This window comes from Phasianus colchicus, chromosome 19 (genome assembly GCF_987193195.1).
Source record: "Phasianus colchicus chromosome 19, bPhaCol1.hap1.1, whole genome shotgun sequence".
NCBI classification, from domain to species: Eukaryota; Metazoa; Chordata; class Aves; order Galliformes; family Phasianidae; genus Phasianus; species Phasianus colchicus.
In genome coordinates, this window is record NC_143454.1 from 7,129,213 (window position 1) to 7,156,381 (window position 27,169).

Consider the following 27,169-nt stretch of genomic DNA (forward strand, 5'->3'; position numbering starts at 1 on the left):
GAGCCTCTTCTTCCTCCTTGTCTTCCTCCTGTAGCTCTGGTGCATGCCTGAGTCACAGCCTCCCAACTCACCCAGTGACTGGGCAGGATGGCGAGAGCTGCGTGAGGAGGATTGCTCTGTCTGGCTGGGACTGTTCTTGTTGCAGTGACATCCACAACCTTTGTGTGAAGCATACTGCATTTGCTTGGCATGTTCCCGTCTGCATGCACCTGAGAGCGTTTCTACCTGTGTTGTTGTCCTCCATCAGGCCAGCTGTTCTCATGGATTTAGTCCTGGCTTATGAGGCAGGATGGGAAGGAAAAGCTGTGCAGGAAAGAGTGCGATTTTACTGCACAGAAGGCTGTACAAAGCCAACGTGTAGGAAGACAAGCTTACAAACCTTCAGCCCATTCAGTTCTTGAGGTTGGCTCTGTCTGGGTTGGACAGTGAATGAACTAAACCAGCAAAGGAAACAGAGAAGAGCCTGGGAGAGAGCTTAAGGCAAATGTTGGTGAGATATGATTAGTCTACCCTGTAACTTAGATGGATTTGATCTGCATTGGCTGCTGAAATTGGTTGGTGCTAAGGTTACACTCTTTGGTTCAGTTTCAGGTGGCATGGATTGAATTACCTGGTAGAGGATCTTTGCAGACAATGTTGCCAGTCAATAACAAAGATTCTTAAGAACTGGGATTGATTTGGCTCTGTACTTCTATTTGAAAACTGTGTTTTATTTTTCTTTGTATTCTCACAGAGAAGAAGTCCAGGAAAATTGTGTCCGCTGGAAAAAGAAATTTACCTTTGTGTGCAAAATGAGTGCCAACCCAGCCACAGGACTCCTGGACCCCTGCATCTGCCGAGTATCTGTCCGTAAGGTAAGCACCAGCTTCTACTTTCAGCAAGGTACCACCTCTGTTTTGGTGTTGCTTCCCAGCTGCTTTTTTTGGCAGCAAGGAGAATGGTGATGGTGCACTGTGGTGGGAAGGAAGGATTGTTTGGGTTAGGGCAAACTGCGCAGAGCCTCTTTCCCAGACAGGGTACTTAACAGAGAGCAGGGAGTTGGTACCCTTGAGAGACAGAAGTTTGTGAAATCCTTACAGCAAATTCCAGACTTGAGTAATGACTTTCCCCCTGTTTCCCCAGTATATGTAATAGCTGCTTTTCCTGTTTGTTTTGTCTCCCATTATAGGAGCTGAAGGGCGGAAAAACCTACTCCAAGGTAAGAGCAAAGAAAGGGCAAATGTGACAGAGTGGTGACTGTCTTGTGTGCTCTTAGTGCTTTACAGCCATTGTGAAGCCGTGGCTGAACAGTCAGAAAGTAGCATGGTTGCTGCATGAAGCAGTCTGGAGAAACAGTCATTGGTTCCTAGTTTAGGGACGAGTTAAGTGATTTTCCAAAAAAACTTACTGTCGGGGACAGGATCCAGATTGTACTGGATGTGGATTTGGGAGGGGGGTTGGGAAGATGTTCTGCGTGTCCTCAAACTTTGGGGAAGTTCTGAGTCAGATGTGAACTCTTTGGCTTCTGGCAGTGTCTTGCTAATGAAGAAATACAGACTAAGTTCTGTTCTCCCAAGCACAGTAACCAGCTATGGCTGGGGTGGGCACTTCATTGCATTGTGAGCACAGGCAAAAAACTACAGCAGAAATCACTTCCTTCCCAAGGCGCACAAGACACTGAGGCAAGAAGTGAACGTTATTTTAATGTTCTGTTACACTCCTATCCTCCTCATTTTCTTGCTCAGGCTGCGGGAGAGACAATGGGCTGGATGCCACCCCCTTCTCTTTGTGCTGGAACAAGAGACAATGTTGGCTTAAAAGCAGAGTTCACACAGAGCCTGAATCCATGTTTGAAAATGAGTCACTGGTGCTAGTTTCTAATAAACAGATGTTTGGGTCACACGCAACTGTGTAAGAATTTCTTCGAATCGATGTTCTTCCTGAGGCCATGGATGTACCAGGCTTTCAGTGGAAGGCTGCACTCATACCTTAATACTGCTGTGTCACAGAGAATAATGTCGCTATCTGTACTGTTCCTTTTTTGTGGCTAATGAAGACTGTGACTCTGGGGCCGTCAGTTTCTCTTCCATTACATTCACATTGAGGGGGTGGTTATTCCTCTGTCCTGAGGAACTGCCTGTACAGGGAGTGCAGATGAGTTGGAAGGAGAAAAGTTGCCCACGTTTACCTGCTCCCACATCAGCAGGGCTAATGGCACTGAACTGTTTGTGCTCAAGACAGAGTTTCCATAGCCTGGTGCACCTTTTGGTTTGACGTTGTTGTCACTTCAGTGTCAGAGGTTATAGAGTGGAAACTAACAGGAAGGACTGATAAAACGGAAACTCTTTCCCAAGCTGGAAGAAACACCATCAGCTGGCTGGAAAACTGAGGAAGCTATTAGGAAAGGTTACTTCTGAAAACATCCTCTTGCTAGGGATCCTTCCTCTATATACTGGGAGTCTGCTTCCTGAGGAGAGCATCTGACCTCGGTGCACACTGTGGGTCGATGGAGAGTTCTCCCACACTGCTCTGGTGTTGGTTTCTGAGAAGCTCTTGGCACTCTGTTAATGCCTTTTGGTGGAGAAATGGGAATTTGGGTCTTGGCCACTCCTGTGCCATGTTGTACAATGCAGCCACTCCAGAAGAACCTCTTCTGTCCTCCAATTCTGATGCACTGCAGCTCAGTGTGTGGCTTTCTCCTCACCAGTTCATCTCTGAAAGATTAGAAAGTCACTGGTTTTGTTGTTTTTTTTTTTTAATTGCTGAATATTCAGCAAGAAACATAGCCCTTGACAAGAAGATAAGGAGAAAAAGATGTACAGCAAGAACTGGAGAAACATTTGAGTTAAGGAAATCCTTAAGAAGGGAGTGGAGTTAGTTTTTTTCTTTTTTTTTTCTTTCTTTTGGAGAAGAAAGGTTCCTGTTCTGTCCCACCCTTTTTTTTTCTTTGCCATCAGCACTTGTTCCCTTTTCAGAGTGAGATGAAGGAAGCAAAGCAGGTATCTTAATCTTGTTGCTGTCATCCCTTGAATCATACTTCTTGTGCAGGCATGTGTAGGCTGCAGCTTAAACTTTTGATTTGGAACAATGGAAGCCAGAGGTCACACAACAGTGGCTGTGGTTTGTGCTGTAACTCCCATCAGCTTCCACAGGTAGGACTCCTTAGCATAGAGTTACAGTTTGAGGCTCACGTTTCAGTTGTATCATCCAGGTTGTCACAACCAGGGCAGTAGAAATGTACTTAATGTATAGAGTAATAGCTTGATCTGAGCTTTTAGTTTTCCAACTTCTCTCCAAATGTGGGTTACAACATCACTGAGGCACGACTGACTTCTGTCGAGTTTGAAGGAAGCTGTAACCTTTTCTTTTGGGAAAGCACTGTATTCCTACAGTAGGAGTTACAGCAGATAGGCAAAGCTATTCTTCATGGTGTCTGTACTCTAGAGACATCAAATACCCTCTTTGAATTTACCTGTGATCTTTAACTTCCTGTCACCTTTTGTATTTGTTTTCTAAAGAATGTTTAGAGAGCTCACAGCTAACTCTCTTCTCTTCTTACTGTCAAGTGTGCTACTTGCTAGTTAAATCTTAAAGATGTTGAGGAAGCTGTGGTGCAGGAGTTCCCCAGCCACATCTGTAGCAATGAAGCTCATGCATCCCTGCATGGCTCTTGACTTCCAGCTTGCTGTGCTGCAAGGCTCTGTTTTGTATTTCAGGACAGCGTCAACTTTCCTCTGTAACAATATCCTTTCATCTCCTGGTTCACATGCTCCACTGCATTCTGGCATGGCCTAATACAAAGAGTACCTTATTATGTTTGTGTATGTGTGATTCTGTTTTTTCCACATCGTTGACCTAGTGCCATCCACGTCCTTGGTTATGCAATGGCTACAGACTGATTAACGCTGTCCTGGCCGGCATCAGTGCTCTGTTTCCTTCCTTGCACAGAGCTGTTGTCCCTCTGAGTCACCTGGCTGGGGATGGGGAATGTGTCCCTTCCCATTCTCAGGTGTAAATGGTCTCTACAACCACATCTGTGTGCACTGGCTTGTGTTTCTGCCGTGACTCACAAAGGTGCTGTCTTCCTTTAGTCTGTGCATCTCCTCTATTGAGTGATCTGATTGTTCTTATTTTTTTGTTCTCTGCTCTTTCCCTTTTCTTGACGGCAGCTGGGCTTTGCTGATCTAAATCTGGCAGAATTTGCAGGCTCGGGATCCACTGTTCGTTGCTGCTTGCTGGAAGGATACGATACTAAGAACACACGACAGGACAACTCCATCCTAAAGGTACAGCAGCTGGTACTGCCGCAGTGGAAATTTTACTATTGAATTCCAAAAGATTGCAACCAGAGCATATTGCTGGGCCTGAAAGAAGGTCCTGCTATATATGAACATAGGGTTTTGCTCTTACGTTGCTAGTCTGATTCAGGAAGCTTGTCGTTATCAGAGTCACCCTTTCGATACATTGGCATCCATTTGGCCAAGTGATGAGCCTCAGTAGCATTCTGTGTCATCAAAGAAAGCATAAATGGGGAAAAAGATAAAGTGCATAGTCAGGGTTTCCAGCCTGCCTCCTGCTGAGCCACTGCAACCTGCAGATATTGACGCCAGCCCTTTGGGGAGGGAGGGAATACCTTGCTAAATTCCTGAAACTGATCTCCTTTTGAAAGGAAGTAGGTCTCGCTAAACTTTACGCCTCGCCCTTGGCCTCCTCCTGAAGCAGGGAGCTCTGAGCAGTATGGCTGATGATGCATTTTGTTCCCTCTCTCCAGGTCACGATTGGGATGTCCCTGCTCTCGGGGGACCCCTGCTTCAAAACGTGAGTTTCTGAGTACTTATCTTGTTTTGGGAGATCAGAACACCATGTGCTTTTCTAGTTTTCTGTTGGAAACTAAAATTGCTGGGGAGAGAAAAAAGGTGTCCTTGGGATTAGAAAATACAGGGGAGAGCTTGAAACTGGTGGTTTAGACTGTTGAATCAGCTAGAATAGCACAACCGGGCTGTATTCTTGATTCATTTGTTCTCTGCTCTGCTTTCCCAGCTATAAAAAGGAAGAATCTACTATAGGGTAGGGGAATCCTGGATTTCAAAGCCAGTAACATCTATGAGTGTTGGGAGATGGGAGGGGTGACCTGCAAAAGCTTTGTGTGTGTATGTGTGTGTCAGTCAGTTTTCACTGCTGCTCTGTGAGATGATATGAGGGTGAAATGTTTTTCCAGATTTGCCTTTTAAACTCAAAATGAATTTCTGGATCCCTTGTTTAAGGCATTTTTTCCCTTTTTTTTTCCTGGGAAAGAAACAGACTTGTTTGCACATAGCATTTTCTTTTTCTTAATGTTGTTAAGTTTTAGAAACTAATGAGTTTGAACAAACTTGGTGTTGTGCACCAAAGATGGAGTTTCTCATAGCTCTGGGGATGGTTTTGGTGACCTCTGAGAAAGGAAAGGTCAGTGAAGAAAACAGCCTTGGGAATGAACATATTTTAGCACATACCATGCAAGATAAAGATGTTGAGTTGAAACAGCAACCAAAATACTGCGAAGCTGAAGCATCTCAGTTTCTCTGCTCTTCTACAGGGACCTACGTTCATAATTTGTATTGATTAGTAGAGAAACTGTCACCATGCTTTTTTTTTTTTTAGTCCATTGTGATAAGAAAGAAGAAATGCAATGAAGCTGTGATGCAGTTGTTTGTTTTAACAGTTGTTGGAGCATCAGCTAACAGATATAGCAGTACCATGTGCCTTTATACTGCAGTATAAGGTTGCAAGGCTCTGCAATATGGGCCAGCCTGCAGTAGTGTGCTGTAAGGCATGTGGCTGTACACACAGGACTGCTGTATGCTAATTTGTTTGTTTTGTGTTGACTCCAGCAGAGTGAGAGAACAAGGCTTTACCTTAGGCTCATCTCTTGTAGCAGTAATATTCTGGGCCATAAGGTCTAATTTTAGGAGCTAGCTTGAAGTGCATAAATTAGCTTGCATGGTTATAAAGTGCCACGTACCTCTTGATGTAATTTTTATTTTGTTAATACCTTTCCACAGTGTAGCAGAGACACTTTCAACCCATAAATGCAGTACCATCTGATTCTAGAAAAAAAAAAAAGCTTCTGGAGGAAAATTTGAGTATGTTAAACCACTTTTAATAGTGACAGTTGTTTTAAGTTCAGGTTATCAGGATTAGTTTCAATGATAAATTGAAATAATGTCTGACAATAACATTTGACAAAAAATACCTGCTGCTTTTCCACTGTGGAAGGAAGCCCCCACCACTTTGCCTGAAAATTGTACAGAATGGAATATAAATATCAATTTAATAGAAGTAGGGCCAGTCTGAAAGTCAAACCTCCTTACTTTCTTAAAGGATTTTTGCAGTCATCCTATCTCTTTTCTTTATATGGTGATGATGTGCAAATGTCTAAAAATGGAAGCTTTGCGTGTAGAATAGTCCTTGATCGGGAGAGCTTTTGAGAAATGACACTCATTAGAGGATTAGGCAAGAATTAAACGGTGCTGGGAAATCACTCCTGAATGTGCTCACTGAGCACTTGCTTTCTGCAGCAGAGGCAGAGCTTCTCCTGGGTGTCATGCAGAGGGGAGCACGGGCTGCTTGCCTGACCTGGCAGCTGCTGGAGGAACAGCTTGCTTGATTAAGGCAGTAAGGGCTTTGTTAACCTGTGAAACAGAGTCCCTGAAGTACCTGGCTGCATGTAAATCATTAATAATGCAATTAGGAAGGAGGCTTTTTAGTGGTTATTGTTTGTTTTCTGTTTGTCTGTTATTTTTTTTGTTAGTTTGCTTTCCCCAAAGGCATGCTGTGGGTTTCCTGGAACCTTTATAGCTCTCTGGCTGCCATAAGAAATGTCTTCAGTATTTTCTCCCATAACACTGGAAAGATCCTCTCATGTAGCATCTATCCTCATTGGCCTCCGAGTTCCAAGCGAGACAAATAAAATTTTTTCTTTCTCACTCCTTGCTTAAAAAGTGTACTATAATCCATTGGTTGCAGTTCAGACTTCAGGCTATAAGGAAGTTAGGGCTCCAACAGGAATATTAACCTTGCCATGCTGCACATACCATGGCTTCTACTCAAAAACGCTTCTGGAGGAAGGGAGGGGGCTCCAGGCACTTGCAGTTCTATCCTGGAACCAGCATTTACAAAGGGATGTTGGGAGCACAAAAAACAACCAGAAAAATAATTTTGACAGCTGTAAAAATACTTTAGTCTCACTGAAAATCATCAGATTAAAAAAATGGAAAGGTTACTTAAGCATTATAAAAGTGCTCTTATAGGGGGATGGGGGATAAAAGGCTTCTTTCTGACCTGAGCCAGAGAGATGTAACAGAAGGGTGCTGGAATTTAGAGCTGGACAAAAGCAAACTGGTTCCTGTTTGTGAGGCTGACTGGCTGCTGGAACATGTGCTGGGGGAAAAGGGCAGCTCTGGGTAGTTTCCTGGAGGATAGTGAGGTTGTCCTGCGTAAATGATTGAGTGCTCCATTTTTGCCTTAATTTACATCAAAAACTTGCTTTTCCTTGTAATCAGCAGTTTGTAAAATGCTGCATCTGCAGTCCAGATGCATTATGAGATGGGGAAGACCTAAATATTGTATATAGCAAGGGAGTGGGGGAGAGGGGAGGAAGCAACGAATGTTATACTGTGCTGCTGGTCAGAGAGGCTGCCAGTTTCCCTCCTTTCTTGTGAGGATGGGGGCAGGCTGCGGGGATCCTCTTGGCTCAGTCAGTCTCCCCAGTGATGGGATGATCCCCAGGCCCTGCCTCACGGCTTGTAACACTTCTCTTCTGATTACAGGCCACCTTCCACTGCCAAATCCATCACCATACCAGGGCAGGACTCTACCCTGCAGCTTACCTGCAAGGGTGAAGGAACCACAAGCAGCAACAGCAGTTCAGCCACAATTGGTTCTCTGCGTCAGACCAAGCCAAGAGCAACCATTCTCAGCTCAGGTAGGAATGCCCATCCTGGAGCTATGCAATGCTTAGTTGTGCTTGGATGCTTTCTCTTTTTTTTCCCAGCAATTGCAAGCGGGGGAGTTCTTTAATATTTCATGATTTCTCAAACCCATTTTCATTGCTCTCAACTCATTTAAGAAACTTAAAAACAAAACTCTCAGTAAGTGGGTCTGAGGAGAAGCAGCATGAATCTTTGCCATATCCATACCTCTGTTAGTGGAAATAAAGCAATCTGTTCTTTTTCCTGAGAAATTAATAATTAATGTATTGCGTTCATTTCTGCCTTCCATTGTGTTCAATGACACTTACCATTGTTCTCCACTCAGCTATTCTTCTAGAAAAGCTTTGAGGGTTTTAGAGGTTGGTTTGAGATCTAATGGCCTTGATCCAGCTGCTGATGCAGAGTTCTTTGGCTTCTATATGAGCCCATTTTCAAGGACACTGCGTTTTCCTGTTGCTTTTTTTCTTTCCAATGTACTCTAAACGTGCAGGCAGACACTGCACAAAAATAGAGCTCTGGTCACATAACCTCAGTGACAGTGCAATGTTCTTAAAAAGCTTGCCAGTGTGTTACACTTGCACATTTTCAGATAAACTTGTTGCAAGAGAGACAAGCTGGGGCAAGGGCAAAGAAATAGAGGCTATCCTGAAGTTTCTGTATCAATTCAGGTATGATTTAAATGATGTGGGCTCACAAATAATAGCAGGACAAAAGTCATAACAGAAGCACCCAAACAGAAATTGTAATACTTTACTGATGGTGGCCATTTGATGCCTTCATGCTGTTAGCTATCTGTAGTTAAAATCATTAACCTCTGGACACTGTCCTTCTAGGTCCTTCAAGGCCAAGGTTAATACAGGCACTGGGTACTAGAATTAATGATGAACTTAACAGAGGCAACTGTTGCTGTCATCTCTAGTTCCGAAGTACATGTAAGCTCTTTGCTAGCCTGTACAACAAGCTTCTACCAACAGACTTTCACTTTCCTTTATCCAGTGTCCCAGGATCAGCATCTAGTCTAAGGCTGCGGGCAGTGTACTGATGTGGCTGTGGTGTAACTGGAGTGCCTTGTTTCTCAGCAGGTGTCCCTGAAGAGCCAGATCAGAATCTGTCCAGCCCAGAGGAAGTCTTCCACTCAGGGCACTCACGGAACTCCAGCTATGCCAGCCAGCAGTCCAAGATCTCCGGTAACTATTGATCCACGTGGTTGTGCCATCACTGGTCCCATCTTTTTCTTTGCTGCAGCAAGCTCTTATGAGAGTGACTTGCAGCTTTATCTCTTACGCAGCTCTGTAATATCAGAGCTTCCTGGTCAGTCTCTGCAGATGAGTTCACAGATGTATGTATAAACCTCAGTATACAAGAGCAGAAGCTGCCCTGTGTGTTAACTCTGCTTTCAGGAAAGAGGGAAGGTGTGGTTTGTAATCATGCTGTATTTGCAGGTTACAGCACGGAGCATTCTCGTTCTTCTAGTATGTCTGACTTGACCCATCGCCGGAACACCTCCACCAGCAGCAGTGCATCTGGGGGGCTGAGTATGACAGTGGAGTGCCCTGAGGGAGAGCGGGAACACAAACTAGAGAAGCCACCTCGCCCCCCCAGACCAGCTCTTCTGCTGGACAGACCCTCCCGGTAGGTAACTGTGGTGCAAAGTCCCATCTTTGGGAAGTTGAAATGGAATCTACTCTCTGGTCTTCAGGCAGCATTAGGTTGGAATTAGTTCCTGGGAGAAGGACTGTTCCTAAAAGGAGTATTTAAATGTCCACCATTAAAGGCTGATTTTTCCCTTGATTTTCTTTCCCCAGGAGGAAAAAGGATTCAGTGGAGAGTCACCCAACACGAGTGGATGACACCAGGATCGATGCAGATGATATAGTGGAGAAGATAATGCAGAGTCAGGACTTCACAGATGTCAGCAATACTGAAGGTGAGAGCACGAATCTCGAGAGGGGAAGTCTTGGCTGTTTCCTTAGCAAAACTGCCAACCTTGTACATAGCCAGATTTGGTCTGCTAAATCTGACTCCCCCTTTGACAGAAATTTTCTTTCAGTGGTTGCTAGGTGTTTCTATGGTAGTAAACTGTGGATTTGAAAGCTGTGCATCAATTTGTGAACAGTGTTTGCCACTGTTCTTCTATAGACCACAGCAAAGGTAAAACAGTAACTTAAACATAAGGGTGAGAGGAGGGAAAATTGCTGTTTTTTCTTAGCTTGATGTTGTGCTTGATTTGTATGTGAGGCTCCCTTTTAAAGCAGGAGGAACTCTTTGGGGTCCTATTGTTATGGGAACACCATATAGTGTGCATATAGATTCACAGAAATGCACTTGTTCCTATGCTGAACATTCAGTAATGCAGCTGGGAGAGGAGAACCTGGCAACCATCAGTAGTTCTGTACTTTGATGTCCTATTTCTCTTTCTGTCTGCAGACAGCAACCTGCGGTTGTTTGTGAGCAGAGATGGAACTACTACGCTGAGTGGTATTCAGCTGGGAAACAGGTAGGTTTCCTGAAAGGACTGCAGACAGACTCCAGAGAGATTAGTTAGCTCTGGGTACGCAGAAAACTTTTACCTTTGCAACAGAAGAGATTTCTAAACATCATGTGCTAATGGTGGCTGTATTCCCACATTCATACCCCTGGGATCTCTCTAGTGACAGTCTACAGCTGCACTGGAGTGTGAATGCAGTTCTCAGTGGGAAATCAGAGAGAGAATTTGATCCTAGTTTTTAGATCCAAGAACGGAAGTAAGTGAGGAGTAAAAGGACACAGTGGTAAAGGTTGGTTCCTGTTTGGTCCTGCACTCGCAGGCAGTTTTGCCTCCTGCTGGACTGCAGCAGAACTGCAACTCGCTTTTCCCTACCCCTCCATCTGTGCTGTGGGCTTGTGCTCTCAATGAAGACTTCCGGAGAATGAAACTTTGTCTTGCCACAATAAGCCTTACTACAGTGTATTGACTAGTTGTTTTATTTGTTTGGGTTTTTTAAGTTTTGTAGCATTTTTTTGTAGTACAAAAAACAATAATGGCAAACACAAAGATGTGTCAAGTTGGTGGCAAAATTGTGAGCAGAGTCAGGAATACTTGTTCTTTGCACAGTATATGCCACCCAAGCCCTTTCCCTCTCTCCTCTAAAAGGATTTGTTTCACCCAACTCTTTCAAGCTCTAGTGTTAGTTTGCATGAAGCTGTCTGTTTTGTGTTATGCAGGTTGACCTCTCACCAGATTGACTAGTTATTGTCAGTATTTTGTGTGAGGTTAGAGGACAGTGTTCATGAGGGGAAAGCTCTGAATACAAACTTGTTTGCATTAAGTAATGGGAAAATAACTTGGCTTTCTCATCTTCTCCTCAGGGTCTCATCTGGAGTTTACGAGCCAGTGGTGATTGAAACCCACTAAATGTGAAGAAGGGTAGAGCTGCTGGAAACAGGCCCCCTACCCAATCCGCTGCCACATGGATGCCAACCTTTACCTCTCTTCATGCAGCATTCCAGAAGGGATTTCTCCGTGCCCCTATCCATATGTTTGCACTGCAGAACTACTCCGAGACCACTCCAGATCATGCACTTTCCCTGTGTTGGCAGTACCCTCCTTCACTTCCCAATTTTTCCAGTGCCTGCCCTCCCCCTATTTGGGAACAGACGCAAAGTGTCTGCTGGACTTATCCTTAGTCCTAGAGCATGTTGCTCTTCTGCATCCCTCACTACACCTATCCATTTGCAACGGGGGATTTCTCAGCTTGTCTCCCCAAAACATTGGGTTATGCCACTGTGAACTCTTCAAACCACTTGGGGGGGAACCATTCTAACCAAACCAAGAGCTGCTTGTTGATGACACGGTGAAATGGTTACTTGCAGGATGTTTTTTTCCATTGACTGCAAGGGAGAATCACCTTCCAAGGCAACAGTTTTATTGAACAAGGTATGCAGTGGTGTACACTTCACCTTCCTACACTTAAAACCCCCAAAATCTTTTTCTCATAGGAAGTATCTCCCAAAAGTGCATTTCAGAAAATTACCACAATCCAGATGGGAGTTGATAAATGGTTAAATGCTAGTGCTTGTTGTACCACTAACTGTATTGCACCCTTCCACTGCTGGGCATGGAAGGGCAGTGTTCATCTATTAGCATTAGCAGGAGCACTTTAGAGGTTCCAGATTTTACCTGGAGGAGGCTTGTCTCTGCTGTTCCAGGAGAGTAATCCATGTTTGCTGGACTGATTCAGCAAATAATCACTGTTGGGTCTTGGAATACAATGCCTCCTTTTTGGCTTAGGAAGGGAATTGCCCTTCTTGGACTGTGAAAAGATTCTCATTATCTGATGACCATCCCCTGGGCCAGAGTGGGATGCGGTTTTCTGCGGTGGTCTCTTTGGTTTGGTGGTTAACAATTGCCTCTCTTGGCTTGGGCCAGTAAGGTAATTGGTGCTGGTTGTCCTTTCTTGACCTGTCAGTAGGAATCTATGCCTGAGCTGGTTCTTTCTGGGGCTGGAGAGAAGCTCTGTTTGTCGGGCAAGATAAACTTGCTACCTTTGCCTTCAAAGGTAGATTGAATATTTTCTGCTGTTCTCTCTACAGCAGCTGTTCTTACCCACTCCGTGAAGAGTCAACTTTTCTGACAGGGTTTCAAGCTTTTCTGGTTGATCTTTCAATTGTTCTTCTTCGGGTTTTTCTGCAGTTGTTTGACACTTCAGCTGCCTCTTTTCCTCAATGCGAGCAGCAGAGATGTCAGTCCCTTTCAGCTCTCACTTATAGATTCTCCTGGCAGCTGAATTGCAGATGAGGATCTATGCAGCCTCCAGCCGTGGCTGTCAGCAGGCTGTGCTTTCAGCCTTTCCTGTACAGAGACTCACGGCCTGTAAGCTATTTCTGTGTAGTATCCTTTCCTCTTTTGCCGGTGTACTGTAGTAGCACTCAGCCGTGCACTTTGAGTAATGGCACAGGCACGATCCTGGCATGGTCAGAACATGCCCTTCTCTGACACACGTGTGCGTGCACACTCTCACAAGCACACACTTGTCTCATTCAGCGAGGAAAGACTTGTAACTGATCACATTGTTGTTCAAATTCTTATTGTAAAGCCTTTTTAAAAGGCAAAAAAAAAAAAAAAAAAAAGATTAATAGTGGTCTCTGGCCAGAATGCATGCAGATGAGCTACTGGAAAAGGGAATTTGGCAGAATGGGAGATGAGGAATGAAAGGGCCTTGATATTTTTTGCCCTCTAGCTAAGGACGGCTGTATGGGGAGGGTGCTAGGCTGTGAGGCAGAGCTGTACAGCTGCTTACTGTGTTTTGATAGTTTCTCTCCTTAAGTCAAGAGGCTTCTTTCTGTATTTGGAATGACCACGCATAAGATATAGGTCTTTTTCACCCCTTTCCCTTCAAAGGGAATTAAATTTGGATTACAGTTACAAGGGGTACAGAAAACACTTAGGTTTCATTTAATGTAGGGAAGTGATATTGGATCTTTTGATTCTGTCTGAAACAAAAGCTCTTTCACACTTTCTGGTGTTTTAACTGTGATCTCAGACTGGTAGGTTTGGCACTCGCTTGCAGGCTGGTGAGCTTCCTGCTTGCTCTGGGTGAGAGGTGCCCTGTTCCAGGGCTTCTGCGTGTGTGCAGGAAGGGGAGAGCTGACTGCTTTTCTTCTTTCCTGGGGCTCTGCCAAAAAGCTGGGCCTCGCCTGACTCTCTGCTCAAGTCAGTGCAAGGGCAGAAGTATACAAACAGCACTGTGTATTCTTGCCTAGCCTGCAGGTAGCAGTGGGAGCTGGCTGTCCAGCTGCTCCCAGCACGGCACCTGCTGAAAATCAGGTCTGGGGCACTGCCAGAGTTGCAATAGCAGCAACCAGAGCTTGAAAAAGGCAAAAATAAGTCAGGAAAGAGGCCAAACCCGTCTCAGTTCTCCTGCTTTGCTTCTATTCACGTGGAAAACAATGACAGTTACTGTCAGAGCAATTGGGAACCAAGCGTTTTCTTCTGGGCTTCGATTGGCAAGAGTCTGCTGCCCTGAGACACCAGCAGCTAGGCATGCTGTGAAATCCACTGTGGGACAGAGGAGGGATCTCTTTCCAGCAAAGCAAAAAGAGCTGAGCCATACAGAAAGCTTCCCAGGCTGGCAGAGTTATAACCTGCTCTATCATGTAATTGTGGCCAATCTGGAAGTGTCTCTGGCTTCTCTTCCAGCAGCTTGGCACATCACTGCTTGCATTTTGGATAACTGTGTCTCATGGGGTATCTCTTTCTTGTTCTACATTGTTATTGACTGCACAGGTCCTGGTCTGTATGTAGCTTTTTAGCTTTCCCACCCCTCATTTTGAACAAGAAGGCAGCCCTTGTCATTGAGCCTAATACAGCACAGCTGGGGCTGGAGTGCCCAGGATGGAGCCATGCAAAAGAGGAAGGAGCAGCCTGCTTCTATCTCCAGATCCCACCTGAGGCTGTTGCTCTGCCCCTGGCCAGCAGCAGACACACCAGGTGCTGGTCTCTTGGGGAGCTGCATCTTGCACGCACTTTCTCCTTGTTGGCATTGCTGCCGTCTGTTCCTTGTTGGATTTTGAGCGTTTAAGAAGTGAATCAGTTTCCAGACCCAAACCTCTGGCTAGTTTCCATTAAGGTTTTTTTGTCTTGAAGTTCATAATTTTTTTTATAAGCCAGCAGGCTGGTGTGGTTTTGTTTTTTTTTTTTTCTTTTTGATTGCATTATTGTTTCATTCATATTTTATTTCTGGGGGGCCAAGAGAGAACTTTCTTCCCCACGTTGTTTTCCATCTCAGGGGATTCAGAGGTGACTTAGACAAGTGAAAAGGGCCTTATTGGCAACAAACACCCTGCGTCCCTGGCCCTGGTGAGCAGAGCTGGCTCTGTGCTCCAGGCTGAGGGCCAGGCAAGACGTGTGGGCTCTGCTCTTGGCTCCTGGACCTCTGGTGGAAGCCTCTGGTGGAAAATTCAGTGTCGGTTGTTTTTTTTTTTAACTAACTTTTAAAAACCAGTTTGAACTGAGTACATGTCCAAAGGGATAGGCTTGGTTGTGAATTGGTGAAGGAAATGAGTATCATTTGGAAATGGTGGTTGGAAAAAAAGGGGGAGAAGGATGTTGCTCCTCTGTTTTTTGGGGTTTCTTTTGTTTGTTTGGGGAATGGTTGGCACTTTAAATTGGGGGGGGGGAGGGGAGGATTCGTGCTGTCTGTGAGGTGATGGGCAGCAAGTTTGTGATCTATTTCCTCCCCCCTCCCCTCTTATTGCCACATCTCTTTGCCCCCTGCAGAAAGTTAAAGCCCTTTTTTAATGTTTGCTTCAGTTTTTAGAGGGTTCTGAACTGGGCTGAGACCCGAAGAAACGTCTTTCATTTGAATCTTGATGGGAGGGGTTGACTTTTTTTTTTTTTAATTTATTTTGTTGTTGCTATTTTCTTTTTAAAACTGGTGGCTGTGCAGCTGGACTCTGCACACGCTGTTGTGAACCTCTGGGAAAACCTCACTCCAGGTACGCTAAAGCACCTCGGTGAAAGAAACCCCTCCTGGAGAGGGGCTGTCCTGCCCTCCCCTCGCTCCCCTGCTCGCTGCCTTACCCGGGGGCTGCAAACTCCCCCCCCAGCCCTGCCCGCACCCCTCCTGGGCTTTAGCTGAGTAAATGCCCTGGTGACTTAGCCCTGTGGACAAGGCTGGTCCCCAGGGGCAGGTTACAGCAAACACTGCCTGGTCGCAAGTGTTTGTACTGAAAAACCACTTCCTGGCTGTTGGGGGGTGCATGCAGATCCCCCCCCCTTTCCCTCCCGTTTGCTGTGTCATCCATCAGCCCACCGCACCACCACGCTGAAAAGCTGGGAGATGAAAGGAACGTGGGTGGGTGAAGCTTTGAGCTCGAGGTGTGGCTGAGCCTTTTCACTTGCCTCAACTGTAAGGATTAATGGTAGAGCCCGTATTTTTGTGGGGGGAGGGAGGGGAAGGGGAGATCCTGTTTTATTTTCATGAGAGTCAGTTGAGCTTGGCGATGTTCGGATGAGGCACTTGATTTATATCAGATTCTATAGAGAGATGGCTGATATTTTTGGAAAGGGAACGGCTCTATGCAAACTTCCAAAATTGCTTGAAGAGATAGTTTAACATTTTTTTACTTTGAAATCTAAAGATAAATCTCTAACTTTTTTCTTAAAGCAGAAGTGCGTTTAGAAAGAGAAGCTACTTCCACTGCTCTATTTTGATGATGATTCTTGGGAAGTTGGGGCTGGGAAGGACTATTTTTCACCATTTCTATCTCGCTCCTCTAGTTTGGTTTTTTTTTGTTTCATTTTCTAACGGAATGCTGTGCCGTCTTTGATTCAACAGATCGTGTTTGTATTTTCTGTATCTGGTTCCTAACGTAGAGAAATAACAAATATATGAGGAAATCAATATAATGTCAAATGTTGTTATGGTTTGGGGGAAAATAAAGTTTGTTTTTTGGTACTTCACACTGATCCTTCTGGTTTTGCTGTGGTCTTTTTGTTGTTCTGAGTGTATTTTTTGTTCAGCAATACTGGCTAAGAGCTGCAGGGCTCCCAGAATTTGGCCATTTTCTCTACGCCAGCCCGCAGCCCGAGCACCCCGGCACTGCAGCTCCCATCATGCTCCGGGCGAGTCCTGCTTCCCACAATGCTTCGCGCTCCTCAGCCCGTCCCTTCCGATAGGCGCTTTCCGGTCGCGGAGATCACGTGGGCATAGTTCTGTGCGCTGATTGGTGTGTCGCTCCCGGAAGAACAGGGCGGGCGGAAGGGCTGGGGGTGGCCGTCGCCATGGTGAGTGGGGCCGGGGCCTGGACTCCCCTTGCCTTCCTTTCCCTTCTCGTGCCGGGTTCTCTTCCAGCCCGTGGCAGGACAGCCGGCGCCGCTCCCACGGAGCCCTGAATCTCTCTCCTTTTGCAGGCCACGGCGACGGACAGAGCGGTGGGGTTCGGCCTGGTAGCCTTCAGCCTCGTTCTCTTCGTGTACTACACGCTGTGGATCATCGTGCTGGTACGAGGCTGCGGGGCTCGCGCTGGTTCTTAGGGCCTGGTAAAGTCAAGCCTCCAGATCTTGTTTAGATGCTGAAGGAGCACGCTGTGCCGGCGTCCTGCTGGAAGTGCTGGGGCAGAGCCTCCTGGCATTGGTGGCACAGCCCTCACCTTCTAGCTGTGCTGGCCCGACCCGCGCTCAGTGAGCTTGGCTTCACCCTCAGTGCTCCTGTACTGCCTGGGGGTGGTGGGGGCTGTCAGTGCGAGCCAGACCTGGACCCTGGGTGCTCATAGGGCCTTGTGCACACCTTCAGAGTTATGGTGCTGGTGGAGGTGACAGATGGAGTCATAGAGAGAAATGCTTCTCACTTAGACCGGAGCCCAGCAGGGAGGAGAAGGGTTCAGTAACACCAAGCTCTGGAGAATTCTGAGTCTGGCAGTGTGACTGCTTCTCAGGATTCAGCAGCTGGGGTCATTAGTGGTGTTCTTTATAGAAATGTCTCCTTGTCAGTTTTCCAGGCACCAGCTTAGTCTTGGATTCGCAACTGAACTCCTGGCAGTTTCCTATCTGAGGATCTTGGGTTCCCTCCATACAGTGCAGGAATCATTGCGGTGCACTCTAGCATCCAAAGCTTTCTGCTGTTCTCAGCAAAGGAGCCATGACAGGATCAGTATGAGAGAGAGCAGTATCAGCCTTTCCCTTCAAGAAGGCAGAAGGTTGGGGGTTGGTGTGCCCCAACACCACACAGCTGAGCCCACCATAAACCCCAGCACTGCAGGGCCGTGGCTGGGCTCCTGCTCTCTCCTCATCACCCATCTGAGCACTGGAGTCCACTTTCCAGCCATTCTCTGCAGCTGTGGTGCTGTTGTGTGAGGCTTCACCACGTGCAGGTTCAGACACTCTTTTATTAGCAGTCCCCTAGAGCCCCGTGTTTCCGATCTGCTTTTGAAACCCCAGGGCCACACGTGTTGGTGACTTGCTCTCATGTTGTGGCCACCTGCTAATGCCCCACTCTGTTTCTGCAGCCCTTCATTGATAGTGACCACAGCATCCACCAGTACTTCTTGCCCAGGGAGTATGCAGTTATCATCCCCGTGGTGGCTGGGCTGCTGCTGCTGCTATTTATAGGTGAGTGTTATTTTCGTTGCTCTAATTAGAAGGTTCTAAATTGGGAAGGGAGAAGAGACATTTGTGATGAGCTGCTCGTGGTTCCTGCAGTGGCTTAATTTGGCTCAGGCATTTGTGTGCACACGTGTAACTTCAGCTGTTTGTTCCTCTGGGCATTAAAATTGTTTCTTGTGCTCTGCTGAGGTTCCATTACTCACTATGTGTTTTAAAGGTGCTTTTTATTTGGTATTTTTGGACTGAGTCTGTTCTCTCTCTCTCATGGTAGGTGTTTTTATAATGGTTGTGATGTGGAAGAGCAGAAAACCTGCCAGGAAATCAGACTGAAGGCCCAGCTGAGAGATGGAGAGGAGGCCCCCACCCTGCAGCACCCGGGCTTGGAGGAGCCAGCCTGCAAGCAGTCACCTCCTCCAGAGCACTCTCGAAGCAGCAGCAGTGCCAAGCTGGCTGCTCTGTCTCCCACATTCCCTCCTCCAAAGATGCAGACTTGCATAGTTTACAACTTATGGACTAAAGGGAAGCAAAACTGACCTACAGGACTTACCAGGAGAGGGACCAGAAGTCCAGCTAGGACAAATCTGTGCCCCAGCTGAGGCTATGTGCAGCAGCTGTGCTGGGCTGGAATCTTTCAGGGTCCAGCAGCTGTAGTTGCAGAGTGTGAGTTCAGTTCTGGCCTTCATCAGGTGCTTGGCCTCTGGGTAATCCTTCCCCTCTGCTCTTGCTGCATACAGTAGTTTATTCCTTCTGCAATTTTTTTTTTTTTTTTTTTTTTTAACTGGAAGAGCTGATGCTGGTGCTGTGAGCTCTTGTCTTTCTGAAGAGGGCCCTGTGAGCTGTGCTTGTAAAGCACATGCTGCACCCACATCCCCTCCTACAGTCACCTGACTGAGGACACAGCATTCCCCGCATGGCAGAGGCAGCATTTGGCTCTACTGCCACTGAATGCAGCTCTCACTACAGCTGTCAGCTGCAGCCTGGACTCCTGCCTGCACTGGGCCAGCCCTGACCTGGGCTGCCAGCAGCTCCCAATGACTGTAGTGAGCTGGATTTATCCTCAATAAAGGTCTCTAAGGTCTTTGTTCTCCTCCCACATCAAGTGCAGAGGTGCAGCTCCAGCCTCCTTCCCCAGCCAGCCCTCTCCCCTGCTGTGCTGCTTGCACTGTGGGTGTGAGCCCAGCTGCTGTCACTCGTGGTGGCTGCAGTAGTAGGCACCAGGCCCAAAGGCCTGCAGGGACCTGGGGGCAGTGCACTCTTGCTGCCTGTTGCCCCAGCCCCCATTGTGCTCAAGGACCTCAATTTCTAGGGCTAGTCCATCACCCTGGCCCAATTCCTGCAGCTATGCAGAGCTTTATTACTGGAGAAGGGCAGGAGAGAGTGCACACTGCTGGCAATGAGCCCCATTTGTGCTCCTGGCTCCTGGTGTGGGACAAGCAGGGGCCGTGTTGCTGCAAAGGGCAGTGCCCCTAAAAATATCCCTGTTGGTGTGATAGGAGGTGGCTGTGCTCCAGCTGAAGGTCATGGCACTGCATGTTCCTGCCCAGGCTCTGTGTCTCCGTTCCTTCTCACCACCTCAGCACGCAGTGTTGAGCTCCCAGCCTGGGCACATGGTGTGGCGCAGCCACGGAATGCAGCTTTGTGCTGTGTGTGTGGATCCGTGCACCCTGCTTGCTGTGCCACTGTCACTGCCTCTTCCATCGCTGCCAAAGCCTTTTGGGAGTAGGAACCAGTCTCAAGTTTGTTTTTCTTATTTCCTTATTGCCGGCTGGGGAAAACCCCAGGAACACCTTACGGCAGCAGGAGGGGGGTAGCACTGCATGACGTGTCCTGCAGCTTGTCTGTAGCTGACATAAGGCCATCGGGCAGCACCTCAGGGCAGGAGGCCCCAATCCTGGTCCCAAAATGATCCCTGGGCTTTCAACACAGCACTGAGCTCAGCAACACCTGCGTCGGTGGGGCGTGGAGGTGAGGTGGGGCTGGATAGAAGGGATCCCAGGGCGCGGGGTGGGGAGGCACAGTGCAAAGAGAGAGGGGGAGAGAAATGGGGGCAATGGGCTCTGGTGTGGGAGATGGGGTCGGTACTGGGTCTGTCGGTACCGGGACACACAGAGCAGGTGCTGGCTGCGTGCCGGGACTCACTGGCTGTGTCCGTAGCAGGAAGCACGGCACGGGTGTTCGGGCGGAGGTAACACGGGACGCAGGGCAGTGCTGGGGTTGGTACCGCGATGGGAGTTGAGGTCAGTGCCGGGTCTGTCGGTACCGGGAAGCACGGGACGGGTCTCAGGGCGGTGGGCACAGGGGTGGCACACGGGTTCCGCAGCGCTGCGCCGGTGCCGCTCTCGGGGCGCTGCGCGGGGCGGTCCCGGCAGTGCAGCTCAGCTCCGCCTCCCCCGGCGCGGTTCTTCCAGCGGAGCGCAGCGCGGTGCTCCCGGCGCGGCCCGGTCGCGATGCGGGACCCGACGGCGGCCCTGGGGGGTGGGCAGCGGTATCTCCACCGCAGCTCCCGCGGGGGCTCCCGGCGTCGTGAGTGGGGCCGGGCGGGGCGGGCTGCGCTCCTCCCTCGGCGCCGAGCACGGGATTGGGGGCGGGACGGGGACGGGAACCGGGAATGGGGAAGTCCTAAACGCGGGGGGTCCCAGGGCATGGAGGGGGTCCGGGACGTGGGGGGATTGGGTCTGAGGCATGGGAGGATTCAGGGAGACGTTGAGCGTAGGGGTCGCATCCTGCGTGTGGGAGGGGACCTTTGGGTACCGGGGGGTCCACAGACATGATGGCCCCGATCCCCCCCGCTGATCCCGCTCTGTGTGCAGGGTGCACGCCCCAAGCGTCTCTGTGACCCTGGTTCCCCACGGCCGCCCCAGCCCCGCGGGATAAAGATGCTGGTGAGTATCGCGGGGAAGGATGGAATGAGCCTGCAGCGCTGCGGGGCTGTGCGCCAGGATACCCGCGGTGCGGCGGCTCCGGTGGGCACCCCTTGGTCCCCGCTGCGGGGACAGTGGAACCCGCGGGGTCACTGCCGCACGCGTGGGCTCCGGCTGCGTGCAGGAAGTGAGTCACGGCAACCCGGTGCTCCCTCCTCGCAGAGTTCTGCTGCCGGGCTGCGCTGCCTCCAGCATCCAACGTGGGCACGCGGCCGAGCCCGGCGCAACCCCGGTTCTCCGCTTCCAGGTCCGCGTCTTCTTCGCCCTTGTGTGCGCGGCCGCGCTCTCCGTGTTCTACGTGCTGCTGTGCCGTGAGGCCGTGGGGCAGAGGGACGCCTCCGCGTTCACCGCGCCCGCAGCGCTCAGCTTGCAGGGCTACAGCCGCGTCCCCGACGGGAAGGTCGGTCCGTGGGGCGGCCCCGTCCCCCGCGCTTCGGTTTTCCCCATCCTCGGTGCTGACGGTGCGTATCCCCGCAGCTGCTCCGCAGAGCTCCGTGCCGCCGCTGCGCCGTCGTCTCCAGCTCAGGGCAGATGCTGGGATCGCACCTGGGCCGGGAGATCGACGGGCAGGAGTGCGTGCTGCGCATGAACCATGCCCCCACCGCCGGCTTCGAGGAGGACGTGGGCACACGGAGCACCGTCCGTGTCGTGTCGCACACCAGCGTCCCCCTGCTGCTCAGGAACCAGCCCTACTTCTTCCAGCAGTCCCGAGACACCATCTACGTCATTTGGGGTCCCAGCAGGAAGATGAGCCGCGAGAAGGGCGGCCCGACGTACCGGACGCTGCTGAGGGTGCTGCAGATGTACCCCTACCTGCAGCTCTACACGCTGACTGAGGAGAAGATGGAGTATTGCGACGACGTCTTCCAGAACGAGACAGGGAAGAACAGGTACCGTGGCCCTGCTGGGTGCCCCCATCGCGCCGCTTCCATCCGTCTGCGTGTCCCCATCCCACCGCTGTGCCCTGCAGGATGAAATCCGGCTCCTTCCTGAGCACGGGGTGGTTCACCATGATCCTGGCCATGGAACTGTGCGAGCACATCTGCGTCTTCGGCATGGTCAGCGACAGCTACTGCAGGTGCGAGGCTGGGGGTGGCAGTGGGGGCTGCGGGGATGCACCGTGCTCAGCCCCCACTGTGCCGACAGGGAGAAGAACCACTCGAGTGTGCCTTACCACTACTTCGAGAAGGGGCGGCTGGACGAGTGCAGGATGTACCTGGTGCACGAGAAGGCCCCCCGCGCCGGGCACCGATTCATCACCGAAAAAGCCATCTTCTCCCGCTGGGCCAAGAGGAAGGACATCATCTTCACCCACCCGTCGTGGGCAGGGGGGTAGGAGCGGCGGCAGTGCGGTTGGAAGCCCCTCAGTATGCCCGGTATTGGGGGTCTGCAGCTGCTGGGGGGGCAGCAATGGGGACCCCGTTGCGTTGGAGTGCATGGGACAGGGCTGCATCCACCGAGACCCCCCAGCTGCAGGCCCTGAGCTGGCTTGGAGCCGTGCAGGATGGATGTTTAATGTGGGATGGACCCTGATGGTCTGGCACCTGGTGCCACATATGGGGCACGTGGAGTGGGGCCGGGACCCCCTGTCCCACAACCCCCATGCGTCCCCTGCCCGCAGCACTGAGCTGCCTTGCCACAAGTGCCCTTGGATTCAGACCAAAGCCGACTTGCCCATTAAAAGCATTTTTAAGTCCACGCTGAGCCCGCAGCAGTGCTGGGACACGGAGGTGCGTGGGGTCGGGGCGGCAGCTGGGTTTGTCCATCTATAAATAGGGTGGGGTCTGACGGACGGGGTCAGAGCACGGAGCAGGCGCTGAGATCCGGTGGATGGGGTCATGCGGGGAGCCGCGGTGTGCCAAGGGATGGGTGCAGCGAGGCTGTGGGGCAGCAAATCTACGGGGCGGCGGGAGACTCGTGTCGGTTTCCATGGTAGAGTGCCCCGTGGGCCCCCCCGTGCCTCTCAGCCCCGCGAGATGAGCTCAGCCCACGGCGCTGCGCCGTATCCCGGCAGTGTCACGCGCGCACCCACCCACGCGCCCCGCGCAGCCCAATCCGGGGCCGTCCCGTCGGGGCGGGCGGCGTTAGGACCCCCGCGCGCCCCCGCCCCCGGCACAGCGCGGCCTCGCGGGCTTCGGGAGCGCGCGGCGGCGGCGGCGGCGCAGTGCGGAGCGGAGCGGAGCGGATCTCGGGCTGCGCTCGGGCCGTCGGTGCGGGTGGGGATGCGCGGCGGCGGCGGGGGCGGCACTCACTGTGCGGGGAACGGACCGGCACCGCCCCGCCGGGATGCGGCTGCGCCCGGCCTGACACGGCCGTACAGAACGGGGGGGGTTCGTGGGGCTGCGTGCTGGGTACGGGGGTTGGTTTCTCTGGGGATGGAGGGGCTGCATCCCGGGTACCGGGGGGCTGCACCCCGAGGAGCGGTGGGTTTGAATCGCGGGTGCCGGGGGTTGCATCCCGGGTAGCGGAGGGTTTGCATCCCCGGTTGCGCAGCAGATGCGTTCCAGGGTTGGGGTGGATTTGCGCTGTAGGGGCACGGGGGGGGCTGCGTGCTCGGCAAGGGTAGATCGGCACGTGAGGGCTGTACCGCGGAGCTGCAGCCGGGTTTGTTGTACCGGGGGTGCAGGCAGGGCTCAGCGCTTCCCCAGCAGAGAGCGATGTGACCCCGGGGCACCGCCATGGCCCTGCTGCCAGCCGGAGGGGCCCGGCAGCACCGCACAGCCCGGGGGGAGCGCGGCGAGGAGGAGGTGGAGGAGACCCCCCGGCAGCGCTCAGCACCTGCTGCAGATGAGTGCCCTCACCCAGGTAAGGGACCTGCACGGCAGGAGCGGGGTGACCAGCGGGGGTCCCGGAGCTGCCACCTCCCCCCTCTTCGCCCCGTGTACCCGCTGCGCGCTTCTCCTGCCCCCTCAGCCCCGTGCAGGGACGGAGCTCCCAGCGCTGTTCCCTCTCTCCTGGGACTCCTGGCACCGAAAATCCCGGCCGTGCCCCAGGCACGCTGGCGCCTTCCCAGCCCCAAAGCCTTTCAGGGCCCCCTGGAGGGTTACGTGCCGGCTGCTGTGTAATTTTCCATCTTGGCTCCTCCCAAGACAATCAGATTTCATTTTGTTTTTAATTTCTAATTGCTACGACTACGACCCAGCAGGAGTGGCAATGACTCACTGAGAAGGACTTCAGAATGTTCATGGGGGTGGGGAGAAGTGAGGATAAGTGGGTCCCCTTGCTCAGCAAGTACCCATGGGAGCACCCCGAACACCCCGGGGCCAGTTTAATAGGATTGAGCCAGGAGAGCCCGATCTCCTCAGGGCTCTGGAATCAGCCCAAGGCTAAGCCTGGTGTGGGGATCAGTGCATGGTGTGGGTTTGGGGACAGGATCCCGCTGCTTTTGGGGTGACTGCGTGCCTTGCAGGTGCTCACAGGACGTCGGCAGTCACTCGGCACTGAGGGCAGCACGGAGACATGAGCGGCAGCACGGTGAGTGGGACCCCGAGTCCCCTTAAAGCCATTCGGGACGGCCGAGCTGGGGGTGGCCGTGTCAGCGCCAGGGATCTGCTGGCAGCAGCTCAGAGGAGTGCTCACGCAGTAAAGCATTTTCCTCCTCCTCTCTCCTTAAAGCCCTGCGGCCATGCATGCAGTGCCGCTACTGGGAGAGCTGGAGCTGTGTGTATGGCTGGGCAGGGAAGGACAGGAATGTCCCCATCGCCATCCCCATTCCCAACCCCATCTCCGTCCCCATCCTATCCCATCCCATCCCCATCCCTATCCCAGCTCCCTGTAGCCAGCAAGGGGAGATGGAGTTGGGCTGCATCATCCCGGTGATCTCCATCCCCATCCCTTGGAAAGGGGCCCTGATGCTGTCCCCCACCTGCAGAGCCAGCGCGCCGCCGTCTTCGTGCTTCTCTTCGCCCTGCTCATGCTGCTGATCATCTACAGCTCCAGCAGTGGGACCGAGGTGTTCCCCTACAGTGCACTGCGGGGAACACACCGGCGGCCCCCCAACCTGCGGCACTGGGGGGTGAGCGGCGGGTACCTGCCCGTGTCTGGGAACAAGGTGGGCACAGGATGTGGGTATGGAGATGGAATGTCCCCGTGGGTGGGACACTGAAAGCCCCTTGGTTTGGATTCCCCATGGTTTGGACTCCCCTTTGTTTGGGGTCCCTGTGTTTTGGGGTTTCCTTGGTTTGGACTCATTGTGTCCATCGCCTCAGAGCCTGACTGCCCACTGCCACCAATGCGCCATCGTCACCAGCTCCAGCCACCTCCTGGGCACCCACCTGGGTGCCGAGATCGACCAAACCGAGTGCACCATCCGCATGAACGACGCTCCCACCACCGGCTATGAGTCTGATGTGGGCAACAAGACCACCTTCCGTGTGGTGGCCCACTCCAGCGTCTACCGCGTCCTCAAGCGGCCCCAAGAGTTCGTCAATAAAACCCCAGAGACCATCCTCATCTTCTGGGGGCCGCCGGCCAAGATGCAGAAGGGGCTGTTGAAGATCATCCAACGCGTCGGTGCATCCTTCCCCAACATGACAGCCTACATCGTCTCCCCGCACCGCATGAAGCAGTTCGACGAGCTCTTTCGGGGGGAGACGGGGAAGGACAGGTACCGGGAGCTCCTCCTCCCCTCCTTGTGTTCTGTGGGTCCCCACCGGTGGGTTGAGCCACCACGAGGGTCACCTCATCGCTGTGCCCTAGAGAGAAGTCGCGCTCGTGGTTGAGCACGGGTTGGTTCACCATGGGGATTGCGGTGGAGCTGTGCGACACCGTCCACGTCTACGGCATGGTGCCTCCCAACTACTGCAGGTAAGGGCCTCCCCATCCCCAAATCCCAAGCCCAGGACACAGCACGGGGCTCAGCCCACGGTCTGCCTGTAGTCAGCGTCCGCAGCCCCGCCGCATGGCCTACCACTACTACGAGCCCAAGGGCCCCGACGAGTGCACGACGTACATCCACAACGAGCGCAGCCGCCGCGGCAATCACCACCGCTTCATCACCGAGAAGCGCGTCTTTGCCAGCTGGGCCGCCCCCTACAACATCACCTTCTCTCACCCCACCTGGCCCTAGGGCAGCTGCACTGAGCACGGAGCCCTGGGGATGGGGTCCATTTGATTTGGGGTCCCTTTGATTCGGGGTCACCTTGGGATGGGATCCCCTTGGTATGGGGTGCCATTGGGATGAGGTCCTGTTGGTTGGGGGTTCCATTGGGATGGGGTCCCTTGGGGGTGGGATCTCCGTGGGATCATGGCTTGGGGTTCCCTTGGCTTGGAGTCCCCTTAGTTTTTAGTTCAGGGATTCTTTGGCTTGGGGTCACCCGTGGGACGGAGTCCCCTTGGTTTGGGATCCCATTGCTTCAAAGTCCCCTTAGTTTGGGGTCCAGGCTGCACCGTGCACCCCAGAGCTGCACCGTGCACATCAGGGGTGCGCAGCCGTGATATCGTGGGTTTTGGGGTGTCCTGCAGGACGTAGGAACCCTGCGTGGTCCCAGCTCAGAACCTCCCAGGCTGGACTGCAGCCCATCACCCTGAAAGCACACGGGGGTGCAGGTGCATGATCCCCTTTGGCTGGCATGGGGGTCGCATTGCTTTTGGGGCAAAATTCTAGCCCCCACCCCCCACTATCCCTCAGCACAAATCCTAACATTTTCGGTGTCACCACCCCCAGAACTGAGACCTCGAGAGCCACCCCAGTGAGGACCAAGGGGATGACACTGCCAACGTGGTGCCGGGAGGGGGAGGTGGGTAGGGGGAGCAACACCACACAGCACTGCCGGAACCTTTTGTAACCTGGCCGTGGGATTTGGGGGATTTTTCTCTCTCCTGGTCCCCGTGTTTGAATTTCAACCGTGGAGCCACGCGATGCTCGTCACTCATCAGCCCCTCACAAACTATTCAGAAGCGTTTGGACGCTGAGCCCTAGCGGGGTGGCAGCTCCGTGCCTCAGTTTCCCCCTTGGCCGTGGCAGCGGGGGGGGGGGGGGGGGGGGGAATGGGGGGCCGTCCCGGTGGGGTCACACCTTGGGGGATGGCTCAGCACCGCGTTTTGTACCGATTTGTACAGGAATAAACCTCGCTGCAGTCTGTTGCCTTGGATCGTGCCTGCGGGATGCATTTTTGGGGACCGAGAGGGGGGGGGGAAAAGGACCCCGTAGGACCCCCCCCCCATCCCGCAGCGGTGCTGGGGTCGGCGGTTGGGGGGTGCAGGACGCTCCCAGC

The 27,169-nt window shown here is 51.8% G+C and overlaps 4 protein-coding genes across 14 annotated transcripts in view; all 4 read left to right on the forward strand.

Moving 5' to 3' along the window:
- Positions 1-15,086, forward strand: part of EEIG1 (estrogen-induced osteoclastogenesis regulator 1) — a 33,649-nt gene extending 18,563 nt beyond the window's left edge. For 2 of the 3 annotated variants that reach the window (XM_031601599.2, XM_031601601.2), the window contains exons 3-12: positions 734-854; positions 1,169-1,198; positions 4,149-4,265; positions 4,751-4,797; positions 7,788-7,942; positions 9,029-9,136; positions 9,392-9,581; positions 9,755-9,876; positions 10,377-10,446; positions 11,298-15,086. In XM_031601599.2, the coding sequence (XP_031457459.1) occupies positions 734-854; positions 1,169-1,198; positions 4,149-4,265; positions 4,751-4,797; positions 7,788-7,942; positions 9,029-9,136; positions 9,392-9,581; positions 9,755-9,876; positions 10,377-10,446; positions 11,298-11,343 (1,006 nt within the window). In that variant the 3' untranslated portion in view covers positions 11,344-15,086. The remainder of the gene's footprint in view (positions 1-733; positions 855-1,168; positions 1,199-4,148; positions 4,266-4,750; positions 4,798-7,787; positions 7,943-9,028; positions 9,137-9,391; positions 9,582-9,754; positions 9,877-10,376; positions 10,447-11,297) is intronic. The other variant, XM_031601602.2, reaches the window with a different exon arrangement.
- A 1,518-nt stretch (positions 15,087-16,604) lies between these two features.
- On the forward strand, positions 16,605-19,126 carry DPM2 (dolichyl-phosphate mannosyltransferase subunit 2, regulatory). Its single transcript, XM_031601608.2, has 4 exons — positions 16,605-16,716; positions 16,843-16,932; positions 17,937-18,039; positions 18,305-19,126. The coding sequence occupies exons 1-4, from the start codon at positions 16,714-16,716 to the stop codon at positions 18,361-18,363; spliced, it is 255 nt and encodes an 84-aa protein (XP_031457468.2). The 5' UTR covers positions 16,605-16,713; the 3' UTR covers positions 18,364-19,126.
- Positions 19,127-19,270: 144 nt separating this feature from the next.
- On the forward strand, positions 19,271-22,652 carry ST6GALNAC4 (ST6 N-acetylgalactosaminide alpha-2,6-sialyltransferase 4). Of its 5 annotated transcripts, none has more exons than XM_031601606.2 (7): positions 19,271-19,998; positions 20,188-20,270; positions 20,844-20,915; positions 21,202-21,354; positions 21,432-21,844; positions 21,925-22,032; positions 22,101-22,652. In XM_031601606.2, exons 2-7 carry the CDS (start codon positions 20,259-20,261, stop codon positions 22,288-22,290), a joined length of 948 nt encoding a protein of 315 aa, XP_031457466.2. In that variant the 5' UTR covers positions 19,271-19,998; positions 20,188-20,258; the 3' UTR covers positions 22,291-22,652. The 5 variants fall into 5 exon arrangements, with proteins under 5 accessions (XP_031457466.2, XP_089977257.1, XP_089977258.1 ...); XM_090121131.1 differs by having other exon boundaries at positions 20,191-20,270; XM_090121132.1 differs by lacking the exon at positions 20,188-20,270.
- Positions 22,653-23,037: 385 nt separating this feature from the next.
- ST6GALNAC6 (ST6 N-acetylgalactosaminide alpha-2,6-sialyltransferase 6) lies at positions 23,038-27,042 on the forward strand. 5 transcript variants are annotated; one of them, XM_031601611.2, is made up of 7 exons: positions 23,038-23,170; positions 23,581-23,759; positions 24,364-24,428; positions 24,826-24,969; positions 25,163-25,560; positions 25,653-25,760; positions 25,833-27,042. In XM_031601611.2, exons 3-7 carry the CDS (start codon positions 24,414-24,416, stop codon positions 26,020-26,022), a joined length of 855 nt encoding a protein of 284 aa, XP_031457471.2. In that variant the 5' UTR covers positions 23,038-23,170; positions 23,581-23,759; positions 24,364-24,413; the 3' UTR covers positions 26,023-27,042. The 5 variants fall into 5 exon arrangements, with proteins under 5 accessions (XP_031457471.2, XP_031457469.2, XP_089977260.1 ...); XM_031601609.2 differs by having other exon boundaries at positions 24,826-25,005; positions 25,833-27,041; XM_090121134.1 differs by lacking the exon at positions 23,038-23,170 and adding an exon at positions 23,203-23,305 and having other exon boundaries at positions 24,826-25,005; positions 25,833-27,041.
- Positions 27,043-27,169: the final 127 nt, after the last annotated feature.

Coding starts and splice junctions, on each gene's coding strand:
- ST6GALNAC4 (XM_031601606.2), top strand. Junction 20,916..21,201: donor CCCGCGGGATAAAGATGCTG/GTGAGTATCGCG, acceptor CTCCGCTTCCAG/GTCCGCGTCTTCTTCGCCCT. Junction 21,355..21,431: donor GCCGCGTCCCCGACGGGAAG/GTCGGTCCGTGG, acceptor GTATCCCCGCAG/CTGCTCCGCAGAGCTCCGTG.
- ST6GALNAC6 (XM_031601609.2), top strand. Junction 25,561..25,652: donor GGGGAGACGGGGAAGGACAG/GTACCGGGAGCT, acceptor GCTGTGCCCTAG/AGAGAAGTCGCGCTCGTGGT. Junction 25,761..25,832: donor GTGCCTCCCAACTACTGCAG/GTAAGGGCCTCC, acceptor GTCTGCCTGTAG/TCAGCGTCCGCAGCCCCGCC.
- DPM2 (XM_031601608.2), top strand. Junction 16,933..17,936: donor CGCTGTGGATCATCGTGCTG/GTACGAGGCTGC, acceptor CTGTTTCTGCAG/CCCTTCATTGATAGTGACCA. Junction 18,040..18,304: donor GCTGCTGCTGCTATTTATAG/GTGAGTGTTATT, acceptor CTCTCATGGTAG/GTGTTTTTATAATGGTTGTG.